The 18,498-nt window shown below is 34.0% G+C and overlaps 1 protein-coding gene and 1 long non-coding RNA gene across 6 annotated transcripts in view; one reads left to right on the top strand and one right to left on the bottom strand.

The window, feature by feature from the left end:
- LOC136854118 (uncharacterized) overlaps nt 1-18,498 on the bottom strand; it is a 409,448-nt gene that overhangs the window by 113,091 nt on the left and 277,859 nt on the right. Inside the window, exon 5 of the long non-coding RNA XR_010857632.1 lies at nt 11,729-11,771. This is a non-coding gene — a long non-coding RNA (uncharacterized lncRNA). The remainder of the gene's footprint in view (nt 1-11,728; nt 11,772-18,498) is intronic.
- The window catches only part of LOC136854116 (calcitonin gene-related peptide type 1 receptor-like), a 161,756-nt gene that overhangs the window by 77,475 nt on the left and 65,783 nt on the right, over nt 1-18,498 (top strand). For all 5 annotated transcript variants that reach the window (XM_067130300.1, XM_067130302.1, XM_067130299.1 and 2 more), the window contains exon 3: nt 4,053-4,341. In XM_067130300.1, the coding sequence (XP_066986401.1) occupies nt 4,053-4,341 (289 nt within the window). The remainder of the gene's footprint in view (nt 1-4,052; nt 4,342-18,498) is intronic.

Consider the following 18,498-nt stretch of genomic DNA (forward strand, 5'->3'; position numbering starts at 1 on the left):
GTTAGTAAGATGCAACAGGGTTGAAAGCGAAAAGTGCTCTACATCACAGAAGTAAAAGGGCAGCCAGCATTAAATGTTTTGGAGGCATTTTTTAGTTTTTGGATGCGATTAAAGCATCTTTTCTCCAGAGCAAATATAACAAATTTCTTACAGTTTTTCAGAAAAGGATGACTGATATCGTTTATATATACATATATATATATATATATATATATATATATATATATATATATATATATATATATATATATATATATATATATATATATATATATATATATATATATATATATATATATATATATATATATATATAATCAAAAAAGATATGGGTATATATGCATGGCATATATATATATATATAATATAAAGATATATATATATATATATATATATATATATATATATATATATATATATATATATATATATATATATATATATATATATATATATATATATATATATATATATATATATATATATATATATATATATATATATATATGGGGGTGTGTATGTGTTTGTGTGTGTACGTATTTACGTCCACAAAGTAAGTTAGGATTTTGATTTTGTTTGAATATTTTTTTGGGGGGGCGGGGTGGGTTTGTTAGTTAGAAGAATTACACAAATGATAAAGAGTGGAGGATTTTTACGAAAATAAGGTCAAAATTTTGGCCCCTTGAATAGCAACAAATGACTATGTATTGTGAAGAATGGCTTTTTTTGCTAAAGATTCATAGCTAACCTAGCCTGTAGAAACCAAAATGCCACACATTTTTGCTGCAGATTTTGGTAACCAGTGTTAAAAGTTATCTCTAGAAAATAAAAGTCTGATTGGATACTGTGTCTGGTGTTGACTTGTAAGTTTCTAATATATAAAAATACTGCTGATAGAAGTTTGGCGGAGGTATGCGCTTTGTAAGTTTTTTTTCCTTATTATCTATGTTTTTCCCCACATCAAAATGAAAACATGAAGATTTAGATTAATTATGCAATTATCTTTAATTTCCTGTGTACCTCTCGGAATTCTTTGTTACTAAACGGGTCTGTAAATAAGGACTGAATACGTAAATTTTAGGAAGGGAGAGAGAAAAAAAGACAGGCAATTTAATGTAACCGCATTAAGTGACAATGGACGTAAGGGATATATGAGGAAAGTCATTAACCTTTGTCTTACATGTTATAGTTCCTAAGCAGAGTAATTTGTCGCATTCGTAGTAGCCGTTTCGGTCATTAGCGTGATTGTGGCGAGATAAGAAGCGTCCATTGTTTCTACATATACGCAATAAAACATTCCATTATCTTCTTTATAAAGACCTGGGAGACAGGCAACCTGATATTATCATGGCCTACGCCTGGAGGGAAAGGAAAAGGGAAGATGAAAACAACAATATGGCAATCATGGAAAACGCAAGTCTTGCAGGCAGAAGGGGACGACAGAGGGTAATCAAAGTCTCAAGATTATTGTCTCTTGAAAGCAGGTACTAGGCTTACTTATAACCTCGCCAGCGACTCTATCTGCCCGACTTGTTCAGTTGCGTTCAGTTCCCTCTCACCTTCTCTTTTCTTATATTTTTATCTAACCCCTGAAACAGTTACCTCTTTTAATGACTTTAATTATGATTATACTTTCGGTGGGTACCGAAAGTATAATCATAATTAAAGTCATTAAAAGAGGTAATTGTTTAAGGTCTTAGATAAAAGTATAAGAAAAGAGAAGTTGAGAGGGAACCGAACACAACTACAAGTAGGGTAGACAAAGCAAAAGAAATGAATTGGCGTAACAAATAAATCTATTAGCAAAACCTTATTCCCACGCCTGACAATCCCCACAGTGCATGATGAAAAGTACAACGCATCTCTGTGATAATTTTTTCACAGTCGCAGCAAAATAATAGTAGTGTGCTTGCATCAGTTACATTCTAATTCGAATTTGAAATACAAATAAAACAGGATTTTCAAATCGAGACGATGGCAATTACCGAGACAGTGTTTACAACTTTATTTCTGAACTTATAAAACCAGACGATGCTCGTCTGATACTCCCTTCTTTCTGATGAACCACCCCTCCCTCCCTCTCTTCCATCCTCCCTCATGCTCAACATCCTGCGGTTTTGAGCAGACGAAAAAGCAATCAAAAGGACCTTCAGCCATCAGATTTAAGTTCTGGCCTTTAATGGATCCGTAAACTTTATCCAGTCGACCGTCTATCCTTTCTGGAAAGTTTTCTTAAATCTTGAGGGCTGTGATAAACCAAGCAGAAAAAGAAAAATAGGAGATCTCTTTCCTTCTGAAGTATTATTTCATTTCTGTGCTATATCATCTCTTCAGAAATGCATTTTCATTCTCTCTCTCTCTCTCTCTCTCTCTCTCTCTCTCTCTCTCTCTCTCTCTCTCTCTCTCTCTCTCTCTCTCTCCATCCTATTACCATCTCTTTTTATTGCATGTGGTTTGCTAGAAATTCTAGTCTAAGGATTGATTGACTGAAAGGTATCAGGTAATTTATAATCCATCACTTCTCAGAGGAAAATTAATACTAGATTGTTGTTATTGATAACTGGATATAATCTAAGGAAACGGTCTCTTATAAAGAAATGGTTAAGGGAAACGTGATATAATCACGCATATTTTATTTAAAAAGGCTGTCATAAGTAATTAATTATCAACCTGAGTTATACAGTAAAAGTGGATGAAATACTGATGAAGCGTATTTTAAAACAAATAGATTATTAGCAGAGATAGAGAAAATATGTGATTACATAAAAAATATTTTTTTTCACGTAAATCAGTTTTTTGCAAAAAAAACCTAAATTGTGATTTTTGCTAGAGATATGCCTAAACTGGTGTTAATAGCAACATTTTTATCCAACCTCTGCAAGTTTTATTGGAAATGAGTTAAAAGCTAACAGATTTTGGTGAAGGATGCCAAGAGTAATGAGTTTATACTGTACACTGCATCACTGACAGAAAAGAATATTTTCCGCTTTATGTAAGTAAATACTGAAATTATTTGTAACTGCAATAATTAGACATATATCAGCTGCCAATGTGGATGTATAAAGGAGCGTCTCCGTTTTACAGAAGAAAATTTGAACAAAATTGTGGTTACAAATTGTTTTTACAATTGTTCAGCAGTCTGAGCTCTATATCTTTTATAGTATTATGTTTTGTAAACAGGTTTGTAGCCAGAATTTTATTTAGGGGATAATAGTTAGCTAATTAAAAACATTAATCATATGTTCCTTTCTATTTTTCACTTTTCAGCTATATGTACTAATTAATTTCAGTTTATGGCTTGCTGATCAAGTGCTCATTCAGTATTATATGTCTATTGTTTGAAATGTTAATAAATTTCAGTGGAAATCCACCCCTGTCCCCCCTGGCCGCAGAATTGGTTGTGCATCATTTCTGATTTTGTTTTCCTGCATTTTTCACGGAAATAAAACACTGATTAAAACCGCATATTCTAGTTTTTCCATCACATATTTTGGTGAAAATACATAACATAAAAAAACCTAAAATGGCCTAAATAGCAACATTTTTTCCTATCTCTGGTTATTAGGCACTACCATTGTTTTAAAAATTTACCAAGAGATCTTCTTGTTATTCTCTTCTTATTTCCTTACCAATTGTACCCGAATCTTGATGAGGTATAGAAATACGTGAAATCACTCGGTTCGAGTTATTTCCTTTCACCTTTCTCCTGACTGAATAAGGTGGAAAACATCACACATGCTCTATTCATTTGGTTGCTATATATATATATATATATATATATATATATATATATATATATATATATATATATATATATATATATATATATATATATATATATATACACACACACACACTTATATGTCCATCCTGCATTGTATTAAATATGAATCCTAATATCGCAAGTATGCTGAAACATAATAAAGCGAAATTGGATATAAAGCCTATGATTGAAGTCTAGAGTACGGTAACTATTCATAAACAACGAACAGATAGATATACGGAGAGAAATTTCTGTTAACTGATCCCAAAATATCTATTTCCATCGGCAGGTGATAGCAAATGAGGCAAGAATGTCGCCTTCGGAGATCCTCAGAAGAGACGACTCAAGCCCGACCGACAACCTGGTGCACTTCGAGGCCAGACACCCGCTGCCTCTGCAACGGCTCATCCCTACCCTCCCTCCAACGCCACCTCCACCCCTGCCCTCTTTCCCTCCAACGTATACGGAGGCTCTAGTCTCAATGTTGCCCCTGAGAGCCGAGGTCCCTGACTCCGAATGCGTCGATAAGGACCCTCACACAAATGGTGACGCGTCTGATCACGCAGAAGGAGTAGATGGTAAGTCAATGGTTTCTTCTTTATCTCTCATTTTGGATGGTCTCAGTTATCCTCAAAGATAGATTTTTTTTTTTTATCTTTTAATTTGGCGATATTAATTTCATGGGTGATGTTGAGTTTTAGCGGGTGAAACCCATGTCAGCGAATGCCTGAGAATTGAGCAACTGATTCCAGGACTAATTTCTGAGAGAGAGAGAGAGAGAGAGAGAGAGAGAGAGAGAGAGAGAGAGAGAGAGAGAGAGAGAGAGAGAACACCAAAAACATTCCCGATATCTTTTATGAACCCAAAACAAAATTTTATATACTCTGAAATGGCGTTGGTTGTATCTTTATTTAATGTGCTTTTAATACTACTTTCCATTGTTAATTCATGAATCGATGTACTATATTTACCACCGTTAACGTGTTTATGATATAAATGTACTTTTTTTTAAAATTTCAATAAAGCTGTTGGGTTTCCCCAAGTACTGTAGAACTAGTGTACCCATGTCAAAAATGTCGGTATTTTGAGAGAGAGTCGAAGGGACGGGTTCCAATCTTCTGGACGTTACATACAGTATATAGCTGTTGCCAAGGCACATTCATTCAGATTATTTATACAGGGGGTAGTGGTCAGGATGATTGGCCAGGGGCTGGACGACGACTGAAGTCTTAATGTGGTGTTCATCATCCCCAGATAGAGACAGGGAAAAAAATTCCGGCTACTTAATCAGATACATAGTTTGCCATATCTTCACGAAAGTACTAACTGATATGTATTTTAGAAATGAATATGATGCTCACTTGTATCTATCATTGCTCAATATTATTCCTGAAAATCCAGTTTTGTGCAACTCCCTGTATGGATCGTGTTTTTATTTTGTGTTCACTTGTGTTTTTGTTTCGCATCCACTTGTGTCTGGCATTTGATAAAAGATATCCCACCTCGACGTTCTGGAAGTAATCTGAAGTGCAATGAATATACTGCCATTAATTTTTTCCTTAGAATTTTAACCCATGATTATACGAGTATAGCTAAAATATACGGGTAAATGGGATTGGAAATTGGCAAGTGTTGATTTAACACATGACACTGAATATCGCTCGTTATACTATAAAATATCAGATGTACAGCACACCAAAAACAAGTATTTAGTGAGGTTATTGAGTCTTATGGGGAATAATAATACCACCTTTTGATCGGACAAGTTACTGATGTCAAATTTGTTCCTACAAGTCTCTGTCTGACATTAATCCTACACTTTTTATCCTCATTTTATCCTCGTTTTCACGTTTCTCAGTCACATATTAACGTTTAATTTTATTTCTTGTAAAAGTGGAGAGCCATGTAGTTGAAAGGATATAAAAAGCAAAGGTTTGAAAGCTTAAAGACAGTAATCCTATTATCCGGCAGAGCGTAGCCGGGGGCAGTGCAATATATTACCTATAATCCTCTTTGGATAATGTCTCGTGTGATCTCTTAACTAATCCATCACTCTAAAATGGAACATTTTCCTGCAAGCGTAGACGTCCAGCTTCAATAGATTGCAAAACTGCATTTATTATGAATAACATCCTGCGAATATGCTCCACGCCACGTTTTTATTTATCAGAGGATTAGCAAATATAGGTGACGGTAGCTATGCGCTTGACGAAGCCCAAGTTACTTCAAATTAACCAAAGTATGAAGTTTGATCTCTTTGAAAATAGGATAAGCTTTTAGTCGAATAATTTTCTTTGGCTATGAATTGAATGGCCAAAGGATTTAGGAAGTTGGTTTTCTTGTGTGTGCGTAATATACACATGCAAGAATAAACGCCCGCAGGTAATGCAACTACATTTATGCAAATTTGACTGGTACATGAAGGACACATCTAATCTCATTTTTAGCAAATATCAAATAGTTTGTTTTTAGTTATGCATGTTCGTTCCATTTTCAGTGAATCGAAATTTTTGGATTAAATATGAAGCGTAAACATCTGGTTGTCCCAATAAAGGTGCCATTTCCCTTCATGAATAATATAAGGATAGAAAAATCTGTATTCGGTAAAGCCAATAATTTCAGCAAAGATAGTTTATTTTATTCGTTTTTTAATGCAACGAATCGTTCTGATGTAATTTCTGGGATATTACTTTTATTTATGTTTTGTTATAACTGTAAAATAAAGCATTAGTCCATGACGCTATACAGACAATACTTTTAGACAAACCATGATGTCTGTGATTTGGAAAACCCTGGAGTAGCCTCTGTCTCTCTACGGAAAATGAATTCATACATTCCCATCACCATTGAATAAAATAATGGTTACATAAGTTTGATAAATGATATTTCGTCATTTGCTTTAATCCATTTCTTCCAGTAAAACATATTCAGTGATGATTCTCTTTCCTTTTTTAATTTTTGTGACATCATTTTAGCCATATCTAAAATTCTTTCTTTTTTTCTTCATGGAAGTTAACAAATCATTAATCCAATGATATTCCGCAATATAGCACCATCGTATAAGTTTTGATATCTTGCAGGATCAAGTCATTTAGGTTATCCTTTATTTTTCTTAAATTAACATAATATCTTTGCACCCTGTTATTTGTTTATGTGAAATTAATTCCACAAAATCAAATAATAATGAAGATAAGGTCGATTTATTACTCTACACTCGCGCGCACACACTCATGCACACACACATATATATATGTATAAAGGTGTGTGTGTGTGTGTATTACTAAATGATTATTTTCTTCCTTACTTATCGTGTAACCAATCATATTTTGTTATTTTATAATTTCCTTAGGCAATGAAATAATGTGAATATCGGTAAATTCATCGACACTTAAAAAAAAATCTTTTTCAATTGATATTACCACAAGGTACAGTTTCCTGCAATGAAATAAGAGAAATTATCTAAATAATTCATCACACGTGAGAGAGATACTCTAAATTATTCGTAAAGAAGATGTTTAGCAATTTGTTGTTAAAAGCGTAAGCATAGTAAACATGAGCGAATGTAATTAATCATTCATCTTCTCGCTTTTGCTATAAGTACTATTGTGAACTTAGGTTTTGCCGGTATTCTCAATAATTCATGGAGTCTTCATTATTAATTTAGAGGCACGAGTTTCAATTAGCCATCATAATAGACATCATGGCTAACATTTTTAAGTTAACAATACTACTTGTATTCCATCCTTGTACAAGGTTCATATTCCATTTGCAAAAAAATCGTCGAGGTTTTCATTGGCGAAAAATTTAATGGAATGATAAATGAAACTCGTTTTTGAAAGTATTCTTTGTCGGTACTGCTATTTCAGTCATAGGTCTTCCCCAGCGTCGGTTTTTATTAGCTTTTCAAGCTGCTCACAAAATTCCATTGACTCTCGTATTTTTTTATTAACTTCCCTACAAAGTATCATTGCCATCTTTTACTTATACCATTATACTGGATGTTCAGTTTACTAAGTGGGTCTTCTAATGTCAGTAACGTTAGTCGTTGCAACGCCAGTTTATGCATATTAACTAATTAACTAATCCAGTTATTTTCGACATATTTTAGTCCCAGGATGAGATTTGCTTCATTTCGACTTGAGTACAAATATTCATAGAATAAATTCTTATTCGGCTAGGTGGTCGTATTGTATAGCGCTGGATCATTCTTTATTTCCTTAGAGGACACTGTCTTCCCATAATCGCTTGCCACGTTCATTTACTGTATACCACAAAATCAGAAGTGTTTTGTATTGAGCACCAGCTCCATATACCCTCTTTCGTGTTAGAACCCGTTCTACTCTTTCTCTACTTCAGTGGCGTTCCTTTTGGGGGGGGGCCCTGTTTGAAATCACCCCCCGGGCCCCAAAGTGAGGGGGGTGTGTCCCAAAATGCGAAATTTAACCATTGCTGCTGTGACAGGACAAGCTAAATTTCTGAAATTTGCATTTACAAGTGCCTTTAAAATGATCCTACAATTGCTCATATTCTAAAAATTTCCCCCCTCCCCCGAACCCCCGAGCTGCTTTGGCTCGTTTCGCTCGCCTCCCACCCCATAAGAGGGGCCCCAAATGGGACTGTGCCCCCCGGGCCCCAAAATGTCTAGGAACGCCCCTGCTCTACTTGTCCTGTTTTCTATTTAATTTTTCAGATAGAAAACTACAACATACACCATTTCAACTGTACTGTTTAATGTCATTTCTCATAATTTTTACATGTGGCTCAAAACTTTTCCTTTTTTGAAATCTAGCCATCTTCCAGACACCGTACAAACTTTGGTTTTCCAGCTAATTATATTATCACCACCCTGCCACAGAAACACGTTTGAAATTCAGTTCTTCAACATTTCGGCTGCTTGGCTCTCATCCTCACTAGTCACTTTCATAATCACTCTTGAATTTACATTAACTCATACAACTCATGTAACTCAAATTTTTTCTTTTTAATTTTCAACATTCAACAGCTCTTCAAAATGTCAGCGCTATTTACACAGGACAGTGTTCTTCCCTTAGCATCTCTTACTCTAGAATTAATTTTCTCATTAAGTTCATACCTGTATTTTCTTTCCAACCGTACATTATATGTTTCTTCTGAATTAAAAGAAATAAGACTCCGTTTTGCCATCAATTAGCGTAATTATCCAATTCGTATACGTGTAACTTCACTTCAGATAATCGCCCATTTTCGTTATGTAAACCTCTCATGTTATTTCCCATCATCCATGGTTTTTGCATCTCTTTCCTAAGTGTTTGTAAACGGTGAGGATTCTATAACTGAATTTTTCATAATCTTAGTGAATCTCATTTTTAATATCAGAGTTGCAATAATTAGTGGATAGGTTCATTTATGTATCAAGCATAAAAATATAACCAAAAGCGGAATTCAGAAAGATCAAATATAATGGCTACTAATTAGCTTTTTGTTAGTTTACTCTGAATATATTAAGAGTACGTCAAACCATGCTTATGAAGAGAGAGAGAGAGAGAGAGAGAGAGAGAGAGAGAGAGAGAGAGAGAGAGAGAGAGAGAGAGAGAGAGAGAGAGAGAGAGAAATATTATTCCATGTAAAATAACAAGTACTGCACTCTCAGAACAAGAAAGAAAGAAATGAATTGCCAAAGAGGAAATAGCTCCTGTAACCCGTGTTGTCACAAAGGTTGTAAGCACCAAAGCAGAGCTAAAGCTCTTGGCTTCAGAAGTGTAGTTTCTAAAGTAGGAAATAGACCGATCTTTGTGGAACAGATCACGTAAGGAATTTGCTCATGAGTTTTGAAACACTTTGTTAAAATCAATGAAAGGACGTCTTGTTTCACTGATGGGAGTATATGGGCCCTTGGACGAGTCAGGATACAAATAACTTGGGTAGAAATTGGAAAAATATTTTGGCATAACTTTTTCAAAAAATTGGAAGTTAACAATACGAATAAAATTAAAAGTTTATATTTGTATATTTCTTGTTAACTTCAATTTCGTCTATTATATATCAGAATGATCGAATGAGGTTCATCTGTTTAGAGCTGATATCTACCATTCAAAGTAGAATGACAGAGTCTTCGCAAGAATGATTCACTATTAAAGTGCATTTGAGCATTCTTCGAAGTAATCACAACTGTCAACCGGCTCGTAACACCTAAACACCCTGAATGCTCAGTAACAAAGGACTGAAAGTTACTGATATCTTTAGAGAAGACATACAATTTATATTTTTTGATTCGCATATATATATATTTTCTTTTATTTCTCTAAGAAATGCGCTAGATTAGCGCGGTTCCTTAACTTTAAATGGATTGGGCAATGAGTCCGTGGGACAATCCGGAGCTTTTAAAATGGAGCGCTAGTGTGCCTGCCATTTCGACCAAAGATCATTGAAGACTCGCAGCTAATTAGAAAGAAGATTCTTCCAAATTTGAGATATAAATGATTATACATGCACAAGCATATATATATATATATATATATATATATATATATATATATATATATATATATATATATATATATATATTGTCTTATGATAGCCAACATTACATCCTGATTTTTCTTTTTCGCTACACTTTCTTGGATATGCCTATCACGACAAACATTGAATCCACTTGGGGAATAAATAACCTCTCCTTCCGTAGTGGGATTCGAACCCATGCAAAATAGAAATAATGAGTTACCTCTTCACTATTTCCCTACCTGAATTCAGGCCTTGTAGTGGAAAGCTTATCCAAAGAGGGAAATCAAATCCAGAAGCCAAGATGTCACTGTGACTATTACATTTACAAATATATTTAGTGAAAGTGATTGGTAGAGTCTATGTATTTCTATTTTATTACCTCTAAAATTTATAAAAATGGAAAGAACAAGAATGATATCAAGGCTGATCGTTTACTTTGTCTACAGTTTTAAATTGATTTAATTTTCCTGGTCGTTACCACATAACTTGAACAGCATGTAATATCTCTTTTATGCAGTGCTTTTGTCGTCAACTCAGCTCATTTATCGAATGACGTCCATTTCTAGAAGGTCAGTCAATTAAAAACAAATTTCCTGTCTTTTTTTTTTATTTTGTATTTTCAAAATATTTGGGAATTGGTCCCAGTCTGGTATTTATGGTCAGTCAAAACAATACGCTTTCTTCAGAAGGAAAAGGGTATACCCAAAATAAACGTGGAGGAAGGAGATGATTACGAAATTCTTCATTTATATTTTAGGTCAAGGTTCACAAACGTTTCACTTCGCGTAACATTTTCGCTATTCTAACTTCGTTTGCATCTTGACACCGTACCCTAAAGTGCATTTCGTTAACCTTTCCGTGCCTTTTTGTTTCGTCTTTGACCTCATTAATTAACCTTGTTCCATTATTTACCAGCCCTTTGAGCTATTACAGTTTCGATGCATGCCCATTTATGTTGTCCGTTTTATCTCCGAATGCTCAGTAATGAACCAAAATAAAGAAAGAATTTATTTTCAGTGAAGCTAAATTTGGGTCTTCGGTGAATTCCACATCATAAATAATATAGACCTTCACTTTTTGTGTGCCAGTCTACCTACGGATTAGATCGACAGTCGACTCAGACATGGAAGATCTATTTCGAAATTTCAAATGTATCCTTGATAAAAAAAAAATGTAAAAGCTTTTCAGAAGTGATACAGACGACACTTTCTAGATGCCCTTTATATGATAAAAATCTGTACTTTTACGAAAAAGTAAAAATTTAAATGTTGATTTCATGCAGTTATGCCTACAAGTATATTCTCTCTCTCTCTCTCTCTCTCTCTCTCTCTCTCTCTCTCTCTCTCTCTCTCTCTCTCTCTCTCTGAGAGAATTCGCCATGTTCTTAAGAAAAACTCTGAAAGCTTTCTCTTTTAAAAACATTTCCAAGAACAGAGCAAACCTAAGAGAAGCAAAAATAATGAAGTATTTGTCATTCTTACTCACCGCAAGGTCACAGTTGCCACCGCTTTCCATTTCTGCTTGACATCTGCGAAAGAAAAAGTCACAAAGCTTAGATTAATGCAAATCTTGGAAAAGAAAAAAGTCACAAAGCTTAGATTAATGCAAATCTTGGAAATGACAGTTTCTTGCATACTTGTTATGAGAGCCGGATATGCTTGCCACTCATTTCTAGTCGTTTTTCTTTTTCAGCAATTCATGGCCGGAATTGTTTTCTTACAGAAAGTAAATGAATATCAGGTCAATGGCAAAAGCCAATAAATCAATGGGGCCAGAAAAACAGAAGATTTTTTTATCACCTACATTATTCTATGCAACTAGTGACCTCAGTGATTCTGCCATTAACTGTGGCAATAATTTCTACGTTTAAGTATGAGAGTAATGTTTATATTCCTCTGCTATCTCAAGTGACATCAAGCTTGTGTTTAATAGGACAATTCATTTTCATATCCTTTATTTTGATCAAATTTCTTACCAGATTCTCTTAAAAGAAAAAAGGAAAACTTACAGATTATTTTCTTCCCCCTTAAAATATAATACCGTTGATAAATATCAATCATTTGACCTAATCAAATATTTACTTTTCTCATAAATCCCCCATACCACAGTTAATGCTATGTAATCTTACTACGTTGTCTTGCAGCATTTAATGACTATCGCCACCACCAGCATTTAGTGATTGTATTCCACAGAAGTTCGACTGTCCTCATTCGGCTTTAAATTCTTGTTTATATTATTGGCTTCTTACTCGCCACCACCAGCATTTAGTGATTATATTCCACAGAAGTTCGACTGTCATCATTCGGCTCTAAATCTTATTTATATTATTGGCTTACTTTCAATATTAATGCGATAAACGGTCCAGTAGGTATCTTATAGGTTTTACTAAGTTCGTGTTAAAGATTTTTTTTTTCTCCTGGCCATCGTACAAAACTGTTCATGATAACGACTGAAGTAATCACCCTCCTAATTACTCAGAACGAAGTTCATTAAAGACAAAGGAATGATAAGACTAAAGGTAATTGGCCTCCTATACTTACTAAGACTGTATTTCAGTAAGGACAAAGGAAGGAGAACTTTTTATATGCAAGGAACCCAGAGCCAAAACCCGTTCATACTCTGATCTCATATGAACGAGTATCTTGCAAAAATGTTACACTACCCTGAAGCGCACAGATAACAAATCATTTATATTCATTCTGATTGTTCATAATCTAATATCGTCCAACCCCTTCACATTTGCGCTTTTAAATCCTTATCACGTGAACTGCCAATACTCTTGATTAAACGGTATTTATATAGATGTAATGCATTTCCATATTCATCGCTGTTATGAAAATTTATCGTCTGTATGAAATTATCATTATCATCAGTACCAATAAGCTTCGCAGAAATATTCTTATATACTGTTTATAGAGATGAATAACAATGAGAGATATTAAAACATTAGAAACCGTAGGGAAACTGCGGTTCATCAGTTTGGTGTTATTTCCAGTAATAAATTCATGATAGAACAGAAATATATTATAGTTAGTGTAGCAGGTCACCGGTCTTTCCTCTTTAAATGTTCATGAACATGATTCTCTGAAGTACTTGCTACCTACACACACTCAAAAATACACCGCACACACACAGATATATATATATACATACATACATACATACATGTATATGTGTGTATATATATATATATATATATATATATATATATATATATATATATATATATATATATTTATATACATAAATAAATACATATAATCATTCTTGATCCTCAAAAAGATCTGAGAAGCCGACTGCAAAAGCCACCAATTTCTGGGTCTTTCATTTCCTCAAAAGATTCTGTAATATATCGAACAATCGTTCAAGTTTCTTTTGATAGGTACCCCGAGGCTCCATCTTCGAACATACTTTTAATGTATCTCATGCTCTAAACTTAAGGAAACGTGCTTTCACCAACCTCTATGTTATGTGGGAGGCGTGTTTGCTGGTAGGCTGAAGATAATACTGAACATTAACAGTAAATAATTATGTCCTTTCGCTTTCATTCTAGCGTTTCCAAAGCTCAAGTATCATGTGCGTCTTGTAAATAGAATTAGGCCGTCTTGGAAGAAATTCTTAACCACAACCTTGATTTAAGTATGTTATACCAATGGACGATTCCACAGAAAATCCAACCGCTGTAGAGCAACTTACATAAAAGAACTACCCTTACCTACGATTTTTTTCTGTTTGCCCTTAGAATCTAACATGCACAGGAGAAATATTATATAACAATTGTCCACTGCCAATTAGGTCAGTATTGTATTCCTGAAAGTATCCAACTTACGTAATTACGATGAACTTTTTTTAAAACAATGTAAAATCAATTGCAACATCACAACCACGCTCTAAATGCAGTTATTTTCTTATGAGACATAGGCGCATATAAATTTGTTATTTTTCTATTATTTCAAATAGACACTGAATAAGCACAAATATTCTAGTCACCAAAGCGGTTTTCTTTTGCTTGGCATTTTCCTGCTTATTAGTTTATCGCAACCTTTTTAAGGATGAGCTTTGAAATTCTAGCGCAAAATGCTATATAAAATTTAATTAAAAATGGCCCAGTACTGTAACCGCAGACCAAAATTCTTACCCCCTTGACAAGGTGGATTTTAAAATATATCTATTCACGATATGTTATTAGCTGGTCACAGCTTTACAGGCTGCATCCTAGCTCCTCTTTCTTTCTTTATTTCATGCTTGTAAATGCAAGCTGCTTTTATAAATTATATAACAATATATTACCATATGCCATTCTCTTTGGCATTAATCGTACGTCCACAACGCAAAGATACCCTTAAAACCGGAAGGTTGATATTTCGATTGTCTAAGGTATTCTTTCCCTAATATTAGGTCATTTTAATATTTTAGAGCTTCCTCTAGGTCAGAACTGACTGAAAGACATTTTTCATCTAACGAGATGTCATTATTTACCTCAGTAATGTATCTTTTTACTTTGCTGACGTAGTACTACATTCTTATCATTAGTGATACTACAGTATTGTTGCTGCTGTTACAGTAATTTCTTTTAACTATCGAATATATAATATACTTTTTGCATGTAAATCTTTTATTTCTTTAACAAAACGGCATGGCTTTTAATAGTTCACGAAGCAAATCCTAAGCGCTCCATTTTTGTCTCACAAATTTTGTCATTTCCTCCCAAACGTCCCCTGTCTCATTTCCTCTGCTCGGCGTCTTTCCATGTCAAAAACACCTGCCAGATTGTATGGACATTTCCATATTGCATGACTTAGCGGCTTTACCGTGTTGCTTCTTTCGTCTCGAAAAATTTATTATAGTGACTTTGCCTCAGCAGCAGAAATGGAAAGTAATTTTCTGAATGATGTTTCAGTTTTGGTGTTGCGTAACAGCGTTCTCTTTGTATGTTGTCTGTATGTTTAAAAATTCACTCTGTGATTAGTTTCTTAAGTGTTGTTGCCATCATTAATTTCATTAAAACAGTTACAATTAATATTCGAGACGAATAAGTAATATAAATCATTATCATTATATATTTTGGTTATGCGTATCTGATTGTGATCATCTGTCTTTTTGTCAGTTTAACTGTCTTCTTTTATATTTCCCTTGTGTAAACATGAGAACGACGTAACTAAGTTTGTAATACAAAATAATATTATTGCTATTATCAATATGACCATTTTCCTCGGAGAGAATATAGTCTTTTAGAATCTTTATATCATCGTCTCTGCGATTATGCTGCATGATTTGAAAATCCTGAGTTTGTGAGCAGGCTGAACAAGAATACTTTGCTATCCTTTAGATTTATAAGTTAAAAAGGCATCACGACTCTAAATTGAGAGAGAATTATAGTGTGAGAATCCTCTTCATAATTTTAGCGGGACGCTTTCATTGCTTATATATTATGAAAGAAATTAACATGAAATGATGCCATAAAATCTAAATCACTTGTCTCGTATGTTTATGCCATTTGTGCGCTGGCAATGTTGAAACAAAAAAAAAAGCAGTAAGTCGCAGTATTGTACACGTGAACTACATCGTAAGCGCGTTGTGTAAAATACAACAGCATTAAGTGCAAAATGAGCGCCGAGCGAAACTAATGTATGTTGTTAATGCTTTATAAGAGTTGAGATGAGCAGTGAAAATTACGATAATCACATTAGACTCACCGATAAAAGTTATTCTCTTGTCTGACACTCGGTATTCTTGTTCTCTTCCGCTTAGTTACTTGCACGCCATTCTCCACCCCGTGCCATTTATAAACTATACCGAAAGTAATTAACAGATCAATCACAAACCTCAAAAGTGCAACGCATTGCACAGTATACAGATTATCATTGGGACTGAGGAAGCCCAGTGGCAACGTGAAACATCACAGATTCAAGCGATAGATCGCCAACAGCGTAGAGTGTATTTTAGATATATAAAACGTTGCCTTGATTTTATGGGATTTAGGCTGCCAAGCCAAGCACTGGGTTACTGGGGCACTTTCGGCCGTAAAGTGCCTAAGGCAATGCAAAGAGGGAACTGGATCTTTGGGCAGCCAAAAAAAAGGAGTTTTATAAAACAAAGGAGATGAAGTACAAAGATCCAAAGGTGTAAGAAGTAAGTTTGAGAGGTTGGACAGCAAGTGTGAAGAAAGGCAGCGCGAACGGAGGTAAGGTAAAAAGCTGAAAAGAGGGTGCAACTTAGGGGTCGCATGGGCGCTGCAGACACCTTTAGTTAATGCCTACAGCATACCAAGTGAGGCGCATTAATGGCACTGCTTCCAAATAAATAAATGCGTTCGTCCGACAATCTTCATGATGCTTAGTTATGAGTAAATGAGAATTCATATACACGTATGTGCAGAGGTTTCCGGAATAGTTGTAAAAAAACGACTGCTATCTAGTTTTACGCTGAGGAGAGGGATAAACCGTACCCTTGTCATCTACCTAATGGTATAATTATTTTAATCTCATACTAAGCAATTCTTTGTACCATCAGAATAATGAAAAAGATTACAACACACACATACTCACACAGACAAACACACACACTCTATATATATACAGATATATATATATATATATATATATATATATATATATATATATATATGTATATATACAGATATATATATATATATATATATATATATATATATATATATATATATATATATATATATATATATATATATATATATATATATATATATATATATATATATATATATGGGTTCTGTGTATATAAAATTCGTGATTACTATGTCTTCTTGCATGAACAGCTTCACTGACTTGACTTGTGATATAAAACTCTTGGCAATTTCTCTCCCAAATTTATATAATAGGAAAATTCTCTCAGTTCCCGTTTTTACAGGAATAATACTTTTATGAAAGTTGCTAATTTCAGATAACGTTGGGAATAGCAGCAGACACCTAACTAATGCATTTATAATTTATATTCTGTCTTCATTATGTACAACAGAATCCATATTAAGTATCAATATTTTTTTGTTAGTCCTTCATAAGAATGTATATTTGGGACTTTAGATGTAGCAATAAAACTAAATGACCTGAACTTTAATTTGCATTCATAACACGCAGAGGCATTATCGTATTCTTTGCACCATTTCCAATATATACAGTTGTGTTAATGCTACAAAGGATGAGTATATTTTTGTTTGGCTTACAGTGATACACTGTCAGAGTGAACTGATTATTTCTCAGCACTTGTTTGCTGTACAGGTCGTCACGGGAATTTATTCGTTTCTAGGAATCTCCATTCGAATAGGATTTTCCGTCCCCACAAGACTCGTTTTTTAGCTCGTAATTTTTCCCCCACTTTTATTAAAGTGAAAAAACGATCCTTTGTCACATTTCTTCCTTTTCACATTTATGGTTTTATTAGCTTCAGAACAACACATTCGGAAACCAAAACTTAATGCTAAACTTGTATGGCTTCCGGGCAATATAGTGTATGAATGGGCACCTACATTTCGTATAACTGCTTACCCACTATAGCTACAATATTTTTTTATTAATATCTCCAAAACTTCCGAAATCAACACAGCTCTATCAGTTAGCAATCGAATGGATCTTGTTGACCTGGCATCAAACCTTAGAAGTCTCACAATTACTTTAAAACGATTTCTTACATTGTTTGACGGAAATATGGAAGTCCCAGGGTTTTTTTTTTTTACAAAGATGTTATACTGCTGTCCTTTCGCGAGAATTCCTCGAGCATCAGAATGCCTATTGTCGCACACACCTCTTCAAATGATATTCTCCAAGAATCATTCCGCGTCTGCTTAATGTTCTTCTTAATCAAAAGTATACCCACTTTGTATTGCGTCATCATTGATCATTGTCATCATCGGCTTTTTCAACAACGTAAACTCCCCATATAGACCAGCGGCTAAAATGACCATTCGGTCGTTGTTGGTATAAAAGGCTGTATCCCGTATAGCAAAACGCTAATTTCAGTTACCTTTTAGTTTTATATAAATCTTGGTGAATTAGAAAAAGTCAAGGAGAATCATGTCTGTAAGCGAAAAACTACGGAAAATAAATACATTTGAAAGTGAAACTGCTGTCAAAATGAACGCTCGGTCATTCTGGTATCAAATAATAATAATAATAATAATAATAATAATAATAATAATAATAATAATAATAATAATAATAATAATAATAATAATAATAATAAAAATTTACAAAATCATAAAACACTGTTGGACAAAACAA

This window comes from Macrobrachium rosenbergii, chromosome 28, assembly GCF_040412425.1.
Source record: "Macrobrachium rosenbergii isolate ZJJX-2024 chromosome 28, ASM4041242v1, whole genome shotgun sequence".
Classification (NCBI taxonomy): Eukaryota; Metazoa; Arthropoda; class Malacostraca; order Decapoda; family Palaemonidae; genus Macrobrachium; species Macrobrachium rosenbergii.